Source organism: Chiloscyllium plagiosum, unplaced genomic scaffold, assembly GCF_037043375.1.
Source record: "Chiloscyllium plagiosum isolate Xiang-an unplaced genomic scaffold, Cpla_swu_hap1 HiC_scaffold_24, whole genome shotgun sequence".
Lineage (NCBI taxonomy): Eukaryota > Metazoa > Chordata > Chondrichthyes > Orectolobiformes > Hemiscylliidae > Chiloscyllium > Chiloscyllium plagiosum.
The window spans coordinates 41,814,011-41,833,256 of record NW_028270162.1 but is presented as its reverse complement, the minus strand read 5'-3'; the positions used below and the strand labels follow the sequence as shown (position 1 = coordinate 41,833,256).

Sequence of the window (19,246 nt, the reverse complement as noted above, 5' to 3'; positions counted from 1 at the left end):
TGGATAAACAGTAAACAAACATGAATTATTACTCATGGTTGTGTCTGGAAAAAATATCATAAAGCTAATATAACAGCACCTTTGATTAATTTCAATATTTTTGTTACTACCAAGTCCAATAGCTTTTTTTTAAGCTGGAGAAGCAGTTTAGGGCTAATAGCGTGTGGGAAGGTAACCATCATGGTTAGCTCTTAACTGTCTTCTAAAATAGCCTTGCAAGACACAAAGTCACCATCATGTCCTCAGGGGAACAAGGGATGGGAAATAAATGCTGGACTTGCTAGTGATGTATATATTCCAAAGATGAACTGAAAAAGTCTCAATTTCCAATAAGCAGCAAGGTAATATATTTTTTAAAATATTATTTTATAAACACCCAATCAACTATACTCAAACATCTTACCTCTTATAGAGCTCCTGGGCACTAAAAGTATAATATAAAAACAACGTGTTCCCAGTGAGAAATACCAATATCCACAGGCATACAAGCACTGATCGTTTCTCCTGTTCATAAAAAAAACACAACCAAGCAACATCACATTAAAAATTTTGAAGATTAATGTAGAAATTTTCCATACGTAAAGCTTCTATCCATATAAAATAGTGTAACCTCTAATATGGCAGGAGAGAAACAGGGGAGATCGACAACAGAACATGGAATTATATCAAATATTGAGGCAGTAGCAGGTGGGCTGATGGAATCAGTAGCAAGCATATGGATTTTGTAGTACAGCTCAAAGACATTGACTTCAGCTTCCTGATATTTACCTACAGGAAATAGAAATTTGTCCAAACCTAGCTATTGAAATGCAGTCTTACAGCTGAAGGATTGAAAAAGGCAATGGACAGGTAAGTAGAACTGTTATTATGCAGAATTGATCCCATGCCTATTGAAAATATTATTGAAAGGCAGAAAGGAGGAGCCAAGGACACATTCTCATGACCTTTGGAGGCAATAATATAGGAGTGAGGAAAAATAAATGAATCTATAGGTTTTAAAAAAAAGACTTCTTTTAAGATAGTAGGCCAAAATGAAAAGCAGCAGTTAAACACCAAGCAATCTCTTCAACATCATTAGTTAGCTCTTTAGATTAATTGGAAAGCACATGAAATGATGAGTGCAACATGTTACAAGAGCGCTGAATGACACTCTCCATTTTATACACAGGAACCTACTTAAGAAAAATTACAAGGTAGTGAGCTCACTCAGAAGTCCAAATGGCAAGAAAAAAAAGAAATGCCCAGATGATTTATAATAGTGATCTCAACTTCAGAGATGAGATTACTCCACTGCAATTTGTTATGTTTTTATAACACAATGTGAAGCAATTTTACTGTGCTTTGCTATTTTTGCTAGGAAAGATATTAAGGGAATCTCAACTGCCAGGATCACGTTCCAGATCACACTCTGCCACAATGTCAATGTTAAAGGATATAACTCTATGATAGAATCACTGAAGAGTTGTTCATTGATAAATCAGCAACTAAATGATAGAAAATAACACTGTCAAACAATATTTTTAACCCCTGAAAATGTCAAAAGCAGGAACAGTGGACAGAACAATGAATAGTGTAATTAGGAACATATTTTTTTTGTGCCAAGTTAGTTGATCTCTGACAGGATGGCAAGAGGAAGCAACAACTGAGAGGAGAAATCAGGCAAGTTTCCCAATCCTGACAGCTATCCAGCAAGTCCAACAGCAAACTGCTTGCACTAATGTTGATTGAGGACAGAAGGTCTTAGCTGTAACATTCTCTGATAGTTGAACAGCTTGTGAGGACTCAGTATCTGAGCTCATACTAGAATGGCAATTTGGATGAGCTACTAAAAAAGTCAACACTCATGAAAGCAAACCTCAGAAAAACAAAATATAAAATCTTAGCTACAGGCTAGAAATAAACAAAATGGCATTAAATTATGAAAATGAGAGAAGTTGAACCTGATACTATCTTTGAGATTCACTTATTTCCCAACATTAAACAGTGGTTAGTCATTAGACATTCAGATCATCCCAATATTTATTATTATTATAATGATTTTAATAAACCTAACCCACATAATGAATATAAATGAGGCATCCTAAGGTTTAAAATCTCAAGACAGATGCCGATGATGTTCTACTAACATTAACCAAGCATGGTGAAGGCAAGGATGTCGATAATCTGAAGTACATCAAACACAAATTTTGTAAGCACTTGAAAAAATTAATGATATCAACCCACATTATTCTGCTCTTCAACTGCAGAACAGGATATGACATATGAAAAAGAGAGAAATTTTAAAAATTCAATACATGTTGAAGATAACAGAAAATTGCTTAAGTAAAATACTTACTCTTAAAGAAACTTGGTGTTTAACTGTTAAGTTTGCGTATGCAAAGGTACTTGCCATTCCAATACACACAGCAATACCTGTATTAAGAAAGGAAACACTTCTTTTGTTCACATAATATGTAGAATCACGAGGATTACCTCTTGCAAAAAAAATTACATTTATATTGTCCCTTTCACAGCCATCGGATGTCTCAAGATAGTTTACAGTCAATTGTATTCACTGTCATAACACAGTAACTGTGGCAGCCAATATAGATGCACCAAAACCCCATACTACAATATGATAACATACAGATATTCTGTTTTTTTCTGATGTTGACTGAAGAATAAATTTAAAGATCTTACAAGATAAAAATCAATGGTTCAGAGCAACACACTTCACACGGCAGCTGAACAAATAAGTAATGGCTGGATCTAGTGTTTGCACAAATTTTTGTACAGTATTGGGATTAAGTAGATATCAATTATATTCAAGGCACTCTGAGACATACTCAGCCCCTGGTGACTCACTTGACATTATCTTTAGAATGACAAATTGTATTCATTCCTTTACATTGGGATGATCACATTTCTTTTCTTGTTCTGAATAATTATGGGTAATCTCTAACTAGCACCATTGGGAAAACTCCCAAACATAGTTGCGATGAGTTACAGATATCAATCTTGCTATAACAAGTTTTCAAGGCGATAGTTCCTCAAATGATTACTGTTTTTACTAACCAAACTTAGAGTAACAAAAAGTTTTTTTTTAAATTTGAACAGGACCTCTGGTAAATCAAGTAATATCACTACAATTTTAACACATGTCCTGTGTATTCATGCAGGTTTGACAAACAAGATCTAAGTAAAGCCAGCATCTAAAGGCACAGCTCCTGTGTAAATAAATCACATACAAAATTAGCACCAGTCAGTTGAATATAAATGCAAGGAATGTTGGATATACTCATAGGTCAGAAAACATCTTGGAGAAAGGAACTTAACATTTCAAGTCATAGAGTCATACATCACGAAACAGACCTTTCCATCCAAAACGTCCATGGTGACCAAGTTTCTCAAATTGAACTAATCTCACTTGTCCACATTTGGCTCATTTCCCTCTAAATCTTTCCTATTCATGTACCTGTCCAAATGTCTTTTAAATGCTGTGACTATACCTACATTTTCGAGAGCATAGTTAACCTTGCTGGTTTCTTAACTGTAACTTTTAAACTCATATAAGCTGAATGCTGAATAGAGGAAGAAGAAAAAGTATCTTGTCTTTGTTTTTTTTAAACTGCTAATTGCTTACAGCCAGGAATGAAACATGATGCTAAAGTTCTAGTGGTATAAATGAGAAATGCTGTTCACTATACGCCTCATGTCACTGGAGTGGTCTTAGTGAAACTGTCACATTTACACAGTTATAATGTCTCCTTTTGACTTTTATGCAGGTACATTAAAACTGGAAAATAGCACACAAATAACTATCTACAATAGATATCTACAATCACAATATTTAGAATCAAGCTTAAATTCAAAATTCAATTATATATTCTTTAGGTGTCTTTTATTGAGGGCTTAACATATATGCATACAGCCAAAAAAACGATATCACTATATCAAAGCAAAATATTGCAGAAATTGGAAATCTGAGATCAAAACAACAAAAAAAGGTCATATTCAGCAGACTTGAAATCTTAACTCTACTTCTCTCCACAGATGCTGCCTGACCTGCTGATGGAATATGCTCAGCTTGTGTTAAAAAGCTCAAGAGATACAGGGCTGAATTCTCCTTTGCCCTGAACAATGTGGGCAATGGTGAGATATCTGGAAAAGTATGATGAGACTGGAAAATATGTGATTTTTGATGCCAGGTGACAAAAATGTCCGACTTAGTGCATGAAGTTTCAATGGCTAGGTGAGAATTTTACTTGGTGAGTTTTGAGGGACCAAATGCATGCATTAATATCTCATCATTGTTATCTAAGTTTCCCTAATTTACATGCAGATTGTTATTTTCCCTAGCAGTGGAGAGAAACGAGACGATACCAAATCTTAACATTAAAGAATACCTAGCAGCTACAACTTGCTGGTAGCTTCTCCAGGCTTCTATCTTGGCCAGCATTCCACAACACTTCCATGGGCAGTTACTACTAGGAGAAAGTGAGGTCTGCAGATGCTGGAGATCAGAGATGGAAATGTGTTGCTGGAAAAGCGCAGCAGGTCAGGCAGCATCTAGGGAACAGGAGAATCGACGTTTCGGGCATTAGCCCTTCTTCAGGAATGAGGGAAGTTGGTCCAGCAGGCCAAGATAAAAGATAGGGAGGAGGGACTTGGGGGAGGGGCGTCGGAAATGTGATAGGTGGAAAGAGGTCGAGGTGAGGGTGATAGGTCAGACTGGGGTGGGGGCGGAGAGGTCGGGAAGAAGATTGCAGGTTAGGAAAGCGGAGCTGAATTTGATGGATTTGACTGAGACAGGCTGGGGGGAGGGGAAATGAGGAAACTGGTGAAATCCGAGTTCATCCCTTGTGGTTGGAGGGTTCCTAGCCGGAAGATGAGGCGTTCTTCCTCCAACCGTCGTTTCGCTGTGGTCTGACGATGGAGGAGTCCAAAGACCTGCATATCCTTGGTGGAGTGGGAGGGGGAATTGAAATGTTGAGCTACAGGGTGGTTGGGTTGGTTGGTCCGGGTGTCCCAGAGGTGTTCTCTGAAACTCTCCGCAAGTAGGCAGCCTGTCTCCCCAATATAGAGGAGGCCACATCAGGCGCAAAGGATGCAATAGATGATATGTGTGGAGGTACAGGTGAATCTGTGGCGGATATGGAAGTTTCCTTTGGGGCCGTGGAGGGAGGTGAGGGGGGAGGTGTGGGCGCAAGTCTTGCACCTCCTGCGGTTGCAGGGGAAGGTGCCGGGAGTGGAGGTTGGGTTGGTGGGGGGTGTGGATCTGACGAGGGAGTCACGGAGGGAGTGGTCTTTACGGAATGCTGATAGGGGAGGGGAGGGAAATATATCCTTGGTGGTGGGGTCCGTTTGGAGGTGGCGGAAATGGCGGCGGATGATGTGCTGTACATGGAGGTTAGTGGGGTGGTAAGTGAGGACCAGTGGGGTTCTGTCCTGGTGGCGGTTGGAGGGGCAGGGTTCAAGGGCGGAGGATCGGGAAGTGGAAGAGATGCGGTGGAGGGCATCGTCGACCACGTCGGGGGGGAAATTGCGGTCTTTGAAGAAGGAGGCCATCTGGGATGTGCGTTTTTGGAACTGGTCCTCCTGGGAGCAGATGCGGCGGAGTCGAAGGAATTGGGAGAATGGGATGGCGTTTTTACAGGGGGCAGGATGGGAGGAGGTGTAGTCCAGGTAGCTGTGGGAGTCGGTTGGTTTGTAGTAGATGTCCGTGTTGATTCGGTCGCCTGAGATAGAAATAGAAAGGTCGAGGAAGGGGAGGGAGGAATCTGAGACTGTCCAGGTGAATTTGAGGTCGGGGTGGAAGGTGTTGGTGAAGTGGATGAACTGTTCAACCTCCTCGTGGGAGCACGAGGCGGCGCCGATACAGTCATCGATGTAGCGGAGGAAAAGGTGGGGGGTGGGGCCAGTGTAGTTGCGGAAGATGGATTGTTCCACATATCCTACGAAGAGGCAGGCATAGCTGGGGCCCATGCGGGTGCCCATGGCTACTCCTTTCGTTTGGAGGAAGTGGGAGGATTGGAAAGAGAAGTTGTTCAGGGTGAGGACCAGTTCAGTCAGTCGAAGGAGGGTGTCAGTGGAAGGGTACTGGTCGGTACGGCGGGAAAGAAAGAAGCGGAGGGCTTTGAGTCCTTCGTGATGGGGGATGGAGGTGTACAGGGACTGGATGTCCATGGTGAAAATAAGGCGTTGGGGACCGGGGAAGCGAAAATCATGGAGCAGGTGGAGGGCATGGGTGGTGTCCCGAACGTAGGTGGTGAGTTCTTGGACTAAGGGGGACAGGACGGTGTCAAGGTATGCGGAGATGAGTTCGGTGGGGCAGGAGCAGGCGGAGACAATGGGTCGGCCGGGGCAGTCACGTTTGTGGATTTTGGGCAGGAGGTAGAAGCGGGAGGTGCGGGGTTGTGGGACTATGAGGTTGGAGGCGGTGGATGGGAGATCCCCCGAGGTGATGAGGTTATGGACGGTCTGGGAGATGATGGTTTGGTGGTGGGGGGTGGGGTCATGGTCAAGGGGGCAGTAGGAGGAGGTATCTGCGAGCTGGCGTTTGGCCTCAGTGGTGTAGAGGTCTGTGCGCCAAACTACTACCGTGCCTCCCTTGTCTGCTGGTTTGATAGTGAGGTTGGGGTTGCAACGGAGTGAGTGGAGGGCTGCGCCTTCCGAGGGTGAGAGGTTGGAGTGGGTGAGAGGGGTGGGGGAGTTCAGGTGGCGGTTAATATCGTGGCGGCAGTTGGCTATGCAGAGGTCGAGGGCAGGTAGGAGGCCAGCACGGGGTGTCCAGGTGGATGGGGTGTGTTGGAGGCGGGAGAAGGGGTCGTCAGAGGGTGGGCGGGAGTCTTGGTTAAAGAAGTAGGCGCGGAGGCGAAGGCGGCGGAAGAATTGTTCGATGTTACTACTAGGACACTGCACAACCGAGGTTGGCATCAGCCAAGCTCAAGCCTCAGTACATCATCGTGGTATAACTCAGACTCAATCATTTCAGTACTATACCTCAGAACTCAAGGACAATTAACTTTCCAATTCTGTTGCCAAACTGCTTTGCACACAGTGGAAGGCTCCAACCTCATGCATTGGCACAGGCTGTAACTCAGGATTGTTAGCTTGCTTTCTCAGTATTCACTCACTTTGCACCTACTTGGATGCTTACAGCATTTCTGTCTTGCCTTGCCCTTTTGCTCATTGTCACCTCAATCAGGATCTAAAGGAAGGGCAGCATAGTGGCTCACTGGTTAGCATTGCTGCCTCACAGAGCCAGGGACCCGAGCTTGATTCCTGCCTCGAGCGAATATCTGTGGAGTTTGTACATTCTCCCCGTGTCTGCATGGGTTTCCTCCAGGTGCTCTGGTTTCCTCCCACAATCCAAAGATGTGCCGGCCAGCTGAATTGGCCATGCTAAATTGCCCATGGTGTTAGATGCATTAGTCATGGGTAGGGGAATGGGTGTGGGTGGATTACTCTTCGGAGAGTTGGTGTGGACTTGCTGGGCCGAAGGGCCTGTTTCCATACTGTAGGGAATCTAATCTAATCAAAGACTAAATACTCCCATCTTGCCTTTTAGTGCAGACACAAAGTCAGGTAGCCTGTAATGTTTGTCATCAATGCAAGTCAAAGGAGCAAATATGTTGATTATAGTGGCACTGTGTTATGTCAATGTCATACTTCTACAATGTCCCAGCAGCTTATACAGCAAATACACTGAACGCGCTTCAAACAAATCGTCATCATTCAAACTTTAAGGGGGAACAATCCTCAGTGAAGTCCACAAAGACTGTTGTCAACCGTGGGTAACAGTACACTAAGTCAAAGGTTTTATGCAAGGGGCTGAAACACAGTCAATTGGCCAATCGGGATGTTCAGGGTTGGGGGTGCAGTATCACGACAATCCGGAGATAGGCCATAATCAATCCTGTGGGTCCAATGCAACCAGTCCAGGGAAAGTCATTAAATCACTCCAGGAGCTGTCAGTAATCTAGATAGTCATCAGTTGGGATTATTGTTCCAAGTCAGTTAGGGGATAACCCACAGTTAGCTCTGGGTGTCTGTTCAGTGAAAGTCAAGCAGGAATCACTGCTTTGATGGGGAAACTGGAGAGATCAATTATTGGGAATAGAGGCAGCATGCTGGAATAATTGAGAACAATATTTGGACAGAGGTCAATAATTGTGAAAGGCGCAAATCAACATTTAAAAACTGAAATGACTGCAGATGCTGGAAATCAGAAATTACTGAGAAAGCTCAGGAAGTCTGGCAGCATCTGTGGAAGAAATCAGAGTTAACATTTCAGGTCCAGTGACCTTTCCTCAAAACAACAAATAAGGCAGTCAACAGCGCATGGGAGGGCAAGAGGTAGTGAGTCATCGATGGTCATCACCACCTTGATTTTGTTGGGGGCTGGCAGTGCATCATGATGATTGGAAATACAGTCGGTTCTGCTACAACGAGAGTTTCTTCAACGTGAATTGGCTTCAATATGATTGAAGAATTTAGACCAATATCTGTAGAACGCAAACTTTCCCTACGTGCATTAGCGACAATGCGATTCGGCCCCATTAGTTTAAATGGCGTGGCTATTGCAAGATTTTTTTTATAATGCGAGATCACATGGAAAGAGAATTATCACGTTATATCAAAACCAACTGTACTTAAGAGGGAAATCAGGAGGGCAATAAGGGGACATGAGATAGCTTTGGCAAACAGAGTTAAGGAGAATCCAAAGGATTTTTATAAATACATTAAGGACAAAAGAGTAGAGAATAGGGCCTCTCAAAGATCAGCAAGGGAGCCTATGTGTGGAACCGCAGGAGATGGGGGAGATACTAAACGAGTATTTTGCATCAGTGTTTACTGTGGAGAAGGACATGGAATATATAGAATGTGGGGAAATAGATGGTGACATCTTGAAAAATGTCCATATTACAAAGGAGGATGTGCTGGATGTCTTAAAATGCAGAAAGGTGAATCAATCCCCAGGACTTGAGCATGTGTACCCTAGAAATCTGTGGGAAGTTAGAGAAGTGATTGCTGGGCGCTTTGCTGAGATATTTGTATCATTGATAGCCACAGGCGAGGTCTGGAAGATTGGGGGTTGGCGAACATGGTACCACTATTTAAGAAAGATGGTAAGGAAAAGCCAGTAAGACCAGTAAGCCTGACATTGGGGATGGGCAAGTTGGAGGGAATCCTGAGGGACAGGATTTACATGTATTTGGAAAGGCAGGGACTGATTAGGGATGGAGGAGAAAGTGAGGACTGCAGATGCTGGCGATCAGAGCTGAAAATGTGTTGCTGGAAAAGCGCAGCAGGTCAGGCAGCATCCAAGGAACAGGAGAATTGATGTTTCGGGCATAAGCCCTTCTTCAGGATTAGGGATGGTCAACATGTCTTTGCGCGTGGGAAATCGTGTTTCACTAACTTGATTGAGTTTTTTGAAGAAATAACAAAGAAGATTGATGAGGGCAGAGCGATAAATGTGATCAATATGGACTTCAGTAAGGCGTTCAACAAGATTCTTCATGGTTGACTGGTTAGCAAGATTAGAGTCACAGGGAATACAGTGAGAACTAGCCATTTGAGTACAGAACTCGCTAGAAGGAAAAAGACAGTGGGTAGTAATGGAGGGTAGCTTTTCAAACTGGAAGCCTATGACCAATGGTGTGCCATAAGGATTGGTGCTGGGTCCACTGCTGTTTGTCAAATATATAAATGCTTCAGATGTGAACATTGGAGACATAGTTAGTAAGTTTGCAGACACCGCCAAATTTGGAGGTGTACTGAATAGTGGAGGTTACCTCAGAGTACAACGGGAGCTTGATCAGATGGGCCAAAGGGCCGAGGAGTGGCGAATGGAGTTTAATTTAGATAACTACGAGGTTCTGCATTTTGGAAAGACAAATCAGGGCAGGATGTATACACTTAATGGTAAGGTCCTGGGGAGTGTAGCTGAACAAAGAGACCTTGGAGTGGAAGTTCATAGTTCCTTGAAAGTGGAGTTGCAGGTAGATAGGATAGTGAAGAAGGAGTTTGGTATGCTTTCCTTCATTGGTCAGTGTATTGAGTATAGGAATTGGGAGGTCATTTTGCAGCTGTGCAGGACATTGGTTAGGCCATTTTTGGAATACAGAGTAATTCTGGGTCTCTCTCCAATAGGAAGGATGTTGTGAAACTTGAAAAGGTTCAGAAAAGATTTACAAGAATGTTGCCAGGATTGGAAGGTTTGAGCTAGAAGGAGAGGCTGAATAGGCTGAGGCTGTTTTCCCTGAAACACTAAAGGTGTGGGGTGACCTTATAAAGATTTATAAAATCAGGAGGAGCATGGATAGGGAAAATAGACAAGGTCTTTTCCCTGGGGAGGGGGAGTCCAGAACTAGAGGGCATATGTTTAAGGTGAGAGGGGAAAGATTTAAAAGGGATCTAAGAGGCTATTTCTTTCACACAGAGGGTGGTGTGTGTATGGAATGATCTGCCAGAGGAAGTGGTGGAGATGATATAATTACAACAGTTACAAGGCATCTGTATGGGTATATGAACAGAAAGAGTTTAGAGAGATATGGGTTAAGTGCTGACAAATGTGACTGGATTAATGTAGGATATCTGGTTGGCATGGCGAGTTAGACTGAAGGGTCTGTTTCTGTGCTGCACACCTCTATGACTCTATAACTACGCTGTAAGTATGGGTTCGATGTAAAGTGGAGAGATAAAGATTTAAACAAAAGAAATGAATGGGAACGTGAAGAGGCTCAGAAATAATGGGATGTGGAAGACGGTAGGGAACATTGAAGTTTAGGAGGGTCACATATTTTGACAGGCGGCACCTGAGATTCACTCTCTGTTGTCTTCTAATTTCGTTTGCATCATAAATGTACAACTGAAATTAAAAATGGAGGTATAGTTAGTAAGTTTGCAGATGACACCAAATTTGGAGGTGTACTGGACAGCGGAGGTAATCTCAGAGTACAGTAGGATCTTGATTAGATGGGCCAATGGGCTGAGAATTGGAAGATGGAGTTTAATTTAGATAAATGTGAGATTTTGCATTTTGGAAAGACAAATCAGGGCAGGATATATACATTTAATGGTAAGATCCTGGGGAGTGTTGCTGAACAATGAGACCTTGGAGAAAGGTTCATAGTCCCTTGAAAGTGGAGTTGCAGGTAGGTATATAGTGAAGAAGGCATTTGGTATGCTTTCCTTTATTTGTCAGTGCAGTGAGTATAGGAGTTGGGAGGTCATGTTGCGGCATTAAAAATCACATCTGGAGTGGGCAGAAAAAAGTGATTTTTTTTTCCTGTGTTAGTTGGCTCTGCTTTTATGAATGTGAAGACCTTCAAGCACCAATTGCATTGATGAGGCACACATATAGGTTAAAGACATCTGTAAACACAGGATTCTGGATGTGAACATCACACAGTGACCAACAAAAAATCCTGGCCTCAAGCAATCTTGACTATGTCACTGATCAAGACAAATTATTTCTGTTTCACAGCCTACAGAGCAGTATGACAGCTCAGTGGTGAGCACTGCTGCCTCACAGCACCAGGAACCCAGGTTCAATTCCACCTTTAGGTTACAGTCTGTGGAGAGTTTGCACATTCTTCTCATGTCTGCCTGGCCTCCCACAGTCCAAAAATGTGCAGGTAGGTAGACTGGCTATACTAAAGTGTCCAGGGATGTGCAGGCTAGTGAATTAATCATGGGAAATGCAAGGTTATAAGGTCGGGGTTGGGTCTTTGAAGGATCAGTGTGGACTCGATGGGCCGAATGGTCTGCTTCCGCACTGTAGGGATTCTATGATAACTGTGATTAATGTCAGGTGAGCTATAAAGATTCACCGATGTTTCACAATTCACCATAAAATGTAGGAATAGAAGTTGCACCTTCAGCTGATTGAGTCTGTTCCACCAATCAACGAGAGTATGAATAATCAAGATTATCCTGAACTCCACTTTCCTCTGTCTTCCCTGTAACTCATGACTTCCCTTTAAAAAATATGTCCATTTGAACTGTGAATATAGTTAATGAACCAGCATCCACATCCCTCTTTGATAAAGAATTCCTGATACACTCTTCTCAGAGAAGAAATTCCTCCTGATCTCTCTCCCATTAGAGTCAGAGAGATGTACAGCATGGAAACAGACCCTTCGGTCCAACCCGTCTATGCCGACCAGCTATCCCAACCCAATCTAGTCCCACCTGCCAGCACCCAGCCCATATCCCTCCAAACCCTTCCTATTCATATCCCCATCCTTACTCGAAGATTATGCAGGTTCTAGAATCTCTCGTAAAGGTAGACAATCTCACAGCATCTATCCTGTCAAACCCCCAATGAAACTTTACATTTTAATATATCACCTCTCTTCTTCTAAGCTCCAGTGAAAAAAAGGACCAACCCACTCGACTTCGCCTCCATACCTAGGATAAACCTAGAGAACATTATCTGGACTGGGTCAATACCAGCATATCTTTCTTCAGATAAGGGTATCAAAACTGTTCACAGTAATGTAGGTGTGGTCCAACTAGTACCTTGTATAATTTCAGCATTTCTCTACTTTAATATTCCAGTCCCCTTGAAATAAAGGCTAACAATCCATTTGACTTTCCTTGTGACCTGCTAAACTTGAATGCTAGCTTTTTGAGATTCATTGACAGGGTCTCCCAAATCCCTGTGTAATGCAGCTCTCTGCAGTCTTTCTCCACTTAAAACATTCAACTCCTCTATTCTCATGCCAAAGTGCATAATCTCACATTATATTCTATCTGTCAAGTTTTTGCCCCTCGCTTAACCTGTCTATATCCCTCTGGAGACTTTGTGCCATTCTCACTATTTGCCTTCCCACCGGTTTTTGCATCATCAATAAACCTGGTGATGCTTCCTTCACTTTCATCAGCCAATTAATTTATATTGGAAATAACATTTGTCCCAAAACCAATGCTGGTGGCATTCCACTGGTTGCATGTTCAAACTTCTATTAATGACATCCACATAAACACGTTCTGAGATGTAATAGCTTGCACAAGGTCCAGGGATTGCTTACCTCGCATCCTGCAGTATAAACTATCGACACCATTGTCTTATATCTAATGCTGCCTTTCTTGGGGTAATGTGGGGCAAAGGTCTTATTCTTCCAATCACATTTACAATCTCCTTTGGTCGTGTGTCATGTGGCTTGTACATAAAACATCTGGATTAGGTCCACAGCATGAAAAGTCCATGCGAGGCATCCCATTGCCCTCCTTGTCAGACAGTTCCAGTGTTTGAAGGACAATGATTAAATATCATTTGTTTGCGCTAAGACTGTTGACTGATCACATTACTTAGGAACTGCTTGGTTTCGGATACTGCCCACATCAGCTCATTGGAACCTTTATCAATGGATCCAGGTACAGAACCTGTTGTTATCTCTATGGGTTGCACTATAAATATCCACAGAAATTAATGAAGAACATGTGATTGGAATTCCAGGACCAGCTTCAATCTCCAGTACAAGAGAGATTCTTGTACAATCGCCATAACACAGAGAAAATGCAGGAGACCCACAGTCAGTCATTCTTCTGCATGTCTTCCAGGTGAGAATGTGCCAGTGCAACATCAGATCTGACACCAAGTCACAGTCTACAGAGCTGTGGCGGTTTCTGCCCTCCTACATAACTCTGAAACATGAACTGTCTACAGTAGCCACCTCAAGGCACTGGAGCAGTACAACCGACATTGCCTGTGCAAGATCCTGCAAATCCGCAGGAAAGAAAGATGCACCAGCACCAAAGTCCTTGGCCAGGCCAACATCCCCAGCATCGAGACACTGACCACTCTTGATCAGTTACAATTGTCTGGGCAAGCTGTCCACATGACCGACACAAGACTCCCCAAGCAGACGCTCTACTCCCAGTTCCGAAACGGCAGGTGAGCCCCAGGTGGACAGAGGAAGCACTTCAGGGATATATTCAAGGCCTCATTGGTGAAGTGCTGCATTCCCACAGACACCTTTGAATCAATGGTCCTGCACTATCCGAAGAGGAGGAGGAGCATCCGGGAAGGCGTTGAGCATGTCAAGACATGCTATAAGGAAAAAGCGGAAGCCAAGCAAAACAGCATAAGAAGCAAGCTGCCACACCAATGCCCCACCCACCCCTTCCCATGACCACCTTCTGCCCCAAGTATAGCAGAGCCTGCGGAAGCCGCAACAGACTGTTCAGCCACTTATGGACTCACGCTGAGAGTGGACGAGAATCATCCTTATCATGAGGGACCACCAGTGATGTCTTCTAGATGACAGTATGCCAATAGCATTGCAGAAGGAGAATGTCCCTGTATGCCTTGACAAAATTGTGTCAGCTGCAGCAGCAATCAAGGTGCAGGGCACAGAGTCATTCTTCTGCATGTCTTCCAGGTGAGAATGTGCCAGTGCAACATCAGATCTGACACCAAGTCACAGTCTACAGAGCTGTGGCGGTTTCTGCCCTCCTACATAACTCTGAAACATGAACTGTCTACAGTAGCCACCTCAAGGCACTGGAGCAGTACAACCGACATTGCCTGTGCAAGATCCTGCAAATCCGCAGTGGTTAGAAAACCATGTCATAAATACAGCATAACATTTTCTTCCACTGGTGCCATTGACAGTTATAAAATGTGTCCTCAACTTGAGGTTCCCATTCTTAATATGATCTAGGATTCGTTGCAGTACAGTACAGAGTGCCACATAATCCTTGCATACTTTGCGCTGGACAACTCATGATCCAATAAAGGGATGTGATGGATAATGAAGATCAGAGAGAACAACACAATTATTCTGAGCAGGAAAATGAGTATGTTCATCTGAAGGAACATCAACTTCACCATCCTACAGTGCAACATCATTGGCTGCAGCAACCCATGTAAGACTTCTCTGGTAACCGCTTTCAACTAAACAGAGTTGGGTAAGGCCATCATTCACTGACTGTAAATGTATTGATGCTGCAAAGGCAAACATTATCTGTTTAATCCCAAATGTAAATGCAGCTTTTCAGTATGTTTCTTCTTAATGTTTTCTCTTGTTTAATAAAGGTTAATGTTGTAAACTGACTGAAGCCTTCGCAATATCTGATGCTCCCTCATTCAATAATGATGACGTTTTATGTTACTAGAGACAGACAGAATAGGTATCCTTCAGAAGAGGTTAGAAAATAATGTGATGTTACTATCTTTCTTATAGCTGCAGCTAAAATGAGAGTCAGCCACACAGCTGATGACAAGTGAATGTATATTTACAATTCTGAAATTCTAATTATAATGTGGTGTCACTTGTGACTATATGTACCCTCATAAAATTTTTTTTAACCTTTCCCTCCCAATAAATCTAGGTGCAGTCTCAGGATCTGCAGCTGGAGTGAAGAGAGCCTGCTTTATAGTGGAGCCTGTTGGTCTTGGAGTTTCAGTAGATGGCCTTCAGGTGTCTAGAGGGTCCAGACATACATAAAGTCATGGCTAGACACAGGCTGGATTAAATGTCACAGTCAGGATGAAGTGGAGAGGCCAGATACCTTTGGATTGCCCTGAGAGGAAACTCCTGGAGGCCCGGTTCATGCTTCCTGCTTTAGTTGAGTGTTCACTGGCCCAGACTGTCTCCATGTGATGATGACACACCCAAAGTGAAGTTGAGGTCCCTCATAATCTTGCTTCTTTGCCATTGATGCTGAGCACCAAGGCAAGAGAGATAGGGTGATGGTCGGTGTGCATGTCTGGCAGACATTCAGTGTGTTGGACCTGGCTCTTCATGACAGCTGGCAACCCGTCCATGGAGACAGCCAGAGGTTCCACACTGGAGCCTAGTTGTGCAGACGGTTTTGGTGAATTCCTCTAACCTCTGATCCAGGTAACCGAGTGCTTTTGACAAACCTATCTGCTACTCCTGTGACAGCTTTAATGACATTATTCATAGTCCCTGTGACAGCTTTAATGACACTATTCCTGGCTGACACCATAAACTCCTCTCCTGCCTGGGACTGAGCAGGTGCCTGATCTCCAGCAGTCCTCTGAGTACCAGAGTCCTGGGTGTTTCTTCCTTGGCCAGCTGCAGATACATGGTAGTAATGTGCTTACCAGAACGTGCTCCTGATTCAAATTTCGCTAAAATACCCACCGAGGTGTCTGAGCTGGTGGCCGATATAGAAAACAGCTGTGCACTTGTGGCTTCTTCCTAAGAGATAGTGGAAAAGACTGGAAGGGATGGTCTCTTCAGTGTGGAAGCTGTGTGGATGCTGCTCATGACTACTGAAGACAAAAGAGGGAATAAGATGCAAACTAGGGATAGGAACTTGGGCATGTTAACGCTACATTAATTGTGGTGGTTAAAGAAGAGCAGCATGGCATTTGACAATGAATCTTGTTTGGTGCCCATGAGACGACAGTCTTGGCATCATCACATTAGCAATCCTTTCCTGCTAAGACAAGGATTCTCTCATTGTAAGGGGGGATAAGCAGATGATTATTAGACACCTTACCATCTGTCTTTGGCTCTCTATCCTGTTGTGGGCTATTACTTCCTGGAATGAGACAAAGGCAGGGATTAAATGAGAGGCAAGCAGCAAATCTGCTAGTGATGGGACAAGTGCTGGAAAGGTGGTGCAGTGTCCCGGACGAATGAGTACGAAGTGGAAAGTAAGTGCAGGGTTAGTATACTGGGTGATGAGATGGGTGAGAGCAGTTGAGGAAATATGCTGCATGCAACAGTAAGACCATGAGCCTTGGTCAGAGATGTCACAGTAGCAGAGTTATAGCAAGTCTGAAATAGCAGGGGAGGGAAAAGATGGTGACACTTAGCCTTGCAGAGCAAAGAAGATCCTTAACCTTGTTGCAGCATTGCTGCTGTTCTTCCAGAGTATGCACACCGCACTTCAGGCCAAGCTGGCAGAGTCCAGTGCCTTTGTTTCTTCTGAAAAATGTGTTGCTGGAAAAGTACAGCAGGTCAGGCAGCATCCAAGGAGCAGGAGAATCGACATTTCGGGCATAAGCCCTTCTTTAGGAATGAGGAAGGTGTGCCAAGCAGGCTAAGATAAAAGGTAGGGAGGAGGGACTTGGGGAAGGGGCGTTGGGAATGCGATAGGTGGAAGGAGGTTAAGGTGAGGGTGATAGGCCGGAGAGGGGGTGGGGGTGGAGAGGTCGGGAAGAAGACTGCAGGTCAAGAAGGCGGTGCTGAGTCCGAGGGTTGGGACTGAGATAAGGTTGGGGGAGGGGAAATGAGGAAGCTGGAGAAATCTGCATTCATCCCTTGTGGTTGGAGGGTTCCTAGGCGGAAGATGAGGCGCTCTTCCTCCAGGCGTCGTATTGCCATGGTCTGGCAATGGAGGAGGCCAAGGACCTGCATGTCCTTGGAGGAGTGGGAGGGGTTGTTAAAGTGTTCAGCCACGGGCGGTTGGGTTGGTTGGTGTGGGTGTCCCAGAGGTGTTCTCTGAAACGTTCCGCAAGTAGGCGGCCTGTCTCCCCAATGTAGAGGAGGCCACATCGGGTGCAGCAGATGCAGTAAATGATGTGTGTGGAGGTGCAGGTGAATTTATGACAGATATGAAAGGATCCCTTGGGGCCTTGGAGGGAAGTGAGGAGGGGAGGTGTGGGCGCAAGTTTTGCATTTCTTGCGGTTGCAGGGGAAGGTGCCGGGAGTGGAGATTGGGTTGGTGGGGGATGTGGACCTGACGAGGGAGTCGCGGATGGAGTGGTCTTTCCGGAACGCTGATAGGGGAGGGGAGGGAAATATATACTTGGTAGTGGGGTCTGTTTGGAGGTGGTGGAAATGACAAAGGATGATACGATATATCTGGAGGTTGGTGGGGTGGTAGATGAGGACCAGTGGGGTTCTGTCCTGGTGGCGATTGGAGGGGCGGGGTTCAAGGGCAGAGGACGGAAAGTGGAGGAGATGCAGTGGAGAGCATCGTCAACCATGTCTGAGGGGAAATTGCGGTCTTTGAAGAAGGAGGCCATCTGGGTTGTTTGGTATTGGAATTGGTCCTCCTGGGAGCAGATGCGGCGGAGGCGAAGGAATTGGGAATATGGGATGGCATTTTTACAGGGGGCAGGGTGGGAGGAGGTGTAATCTAGGTAGCTGTGGGAGTCAGTCGGTTTATAGTAAATGTCTGTGTTGAGTCAGTCGCCCGAGATAGAAATGGAGAGGTCTAGGAAGGGGAGGGAGGAGTCTGAGACGGTCCAGGTAAATTTGAGGTCGGGGTGGAAGGTGTTAGTAAAGTGGATGAACTGTTCAACCGCCTCGTGGAAGCACGAGGTAGCGCCGATACAGTCATCGATGTAGCGGAGGAAAAGGTGGGGGGTGGTGCCAGTGTAGCTGCAGAAGATGGACTGTTCCACATATCCTACAAAGAGGCAGGCATAGCTGGGGCCCATGCGGGTGCCCATGGTTACTCCTTTGGTTTGGAGGAAGTGGGAGGATTGGAAAGAGAAGTTGTTCAGAGTGAGGACCAGTTCAGTCAGTCGAAGGAGGGTGTTAGTGGAAGGGTACAGGTTGGGTCGGCGGGAAAGGAGGAAGCGGAGGGCTTTGAGGCCTTCGTGATGGGGGTTGGAGGTGTATAGGGACTGGATGTCCATGGTGAAGCCAAGGCGTTGGGGCCCGGGGAAGCGAAAATCATGGAGGAGGTGGAGGGCGTGGGTGGTGTCCCGAACGTAGGTGGGTAGTTCTTGGACTAAGGGGGACAGGACCGTGTCGAGGTATGCAGAGATGAGTTCAGTGGGGCAGGAGCAGGCTGAGACAATGGGTCGGCCGGTGCAGTCAGGTTTGTGGATTTTGGGCAGGAGGTAGAAACGGGCGGTGCAGCGTTGTGGGACTATGAGGTTAGAGGCGGTGGATGGGAGATCCCCTGAGGTGATGAGGTTATGGATGGTCTGGGAGATGATGGTTTGGTGGTGGAAGGTGGGGTCATGGTCAAGGGAGCAGTAGGAGGAGGTGTCCACAAGCTGGCGTTTAGCCTCAGCAATATAAAGATCGGTGCGCCAAACTACCACCTCGCCTACCTTGTCTGTCGGTTTGATAGTGAGGTTGGGGTTGGAGCGGAGGGAGTCGAGGGCTGCACGTTGCGAGGGTAAGAGGTTGGAGTGGGTAAGAGGGGTGGACAGGTTGAGGCGGTTAATGTCGCGGCGGCAGTTGGCTATGAAGAGATCGAGGGTGGGTAAGAGGCCAGCACGGGGTGTCCAGGTGGATGGGGTGTGTTGGAGGCGGGAGAAGGGGTCGTCAGAGGGTGGGCGAGAATCCTGGTTGAAGAAGTAGGTGCAGAGGCG

At 45.1% G+C, this 19,246-nt stretch overlaps 1 protein-coding gene across 2 annotated transcripts in view; it reads right to left on the bottom strand.

Annotated features, from left to right (window-relative positions):
- rnft2 (ring finger protein, transmembrane 2) overlaps positions 1-19,246 on the bottom strand; it is a 64,521-nt gene that overhangs the window by 32,987 nt on the left and 12,288 nt on the right. For both annotated transcript variants that reach the window (XM_043715861.2, XM_043715862.2), the window contains exons 4-5: positions 2,336-2,412; positions 404-504 (exon numbers count right to left, since the gene is read on the bottom strand). In XM_043715861.2, coding sequence (XP_043571796.1) covers positions 404-504; positions 2,336-2,412 — 178 coding nt within the window. The remainder of the gene's footprint in view (positions 1-403; positions 505-2,335; positions 2,413-19,246) is intronic.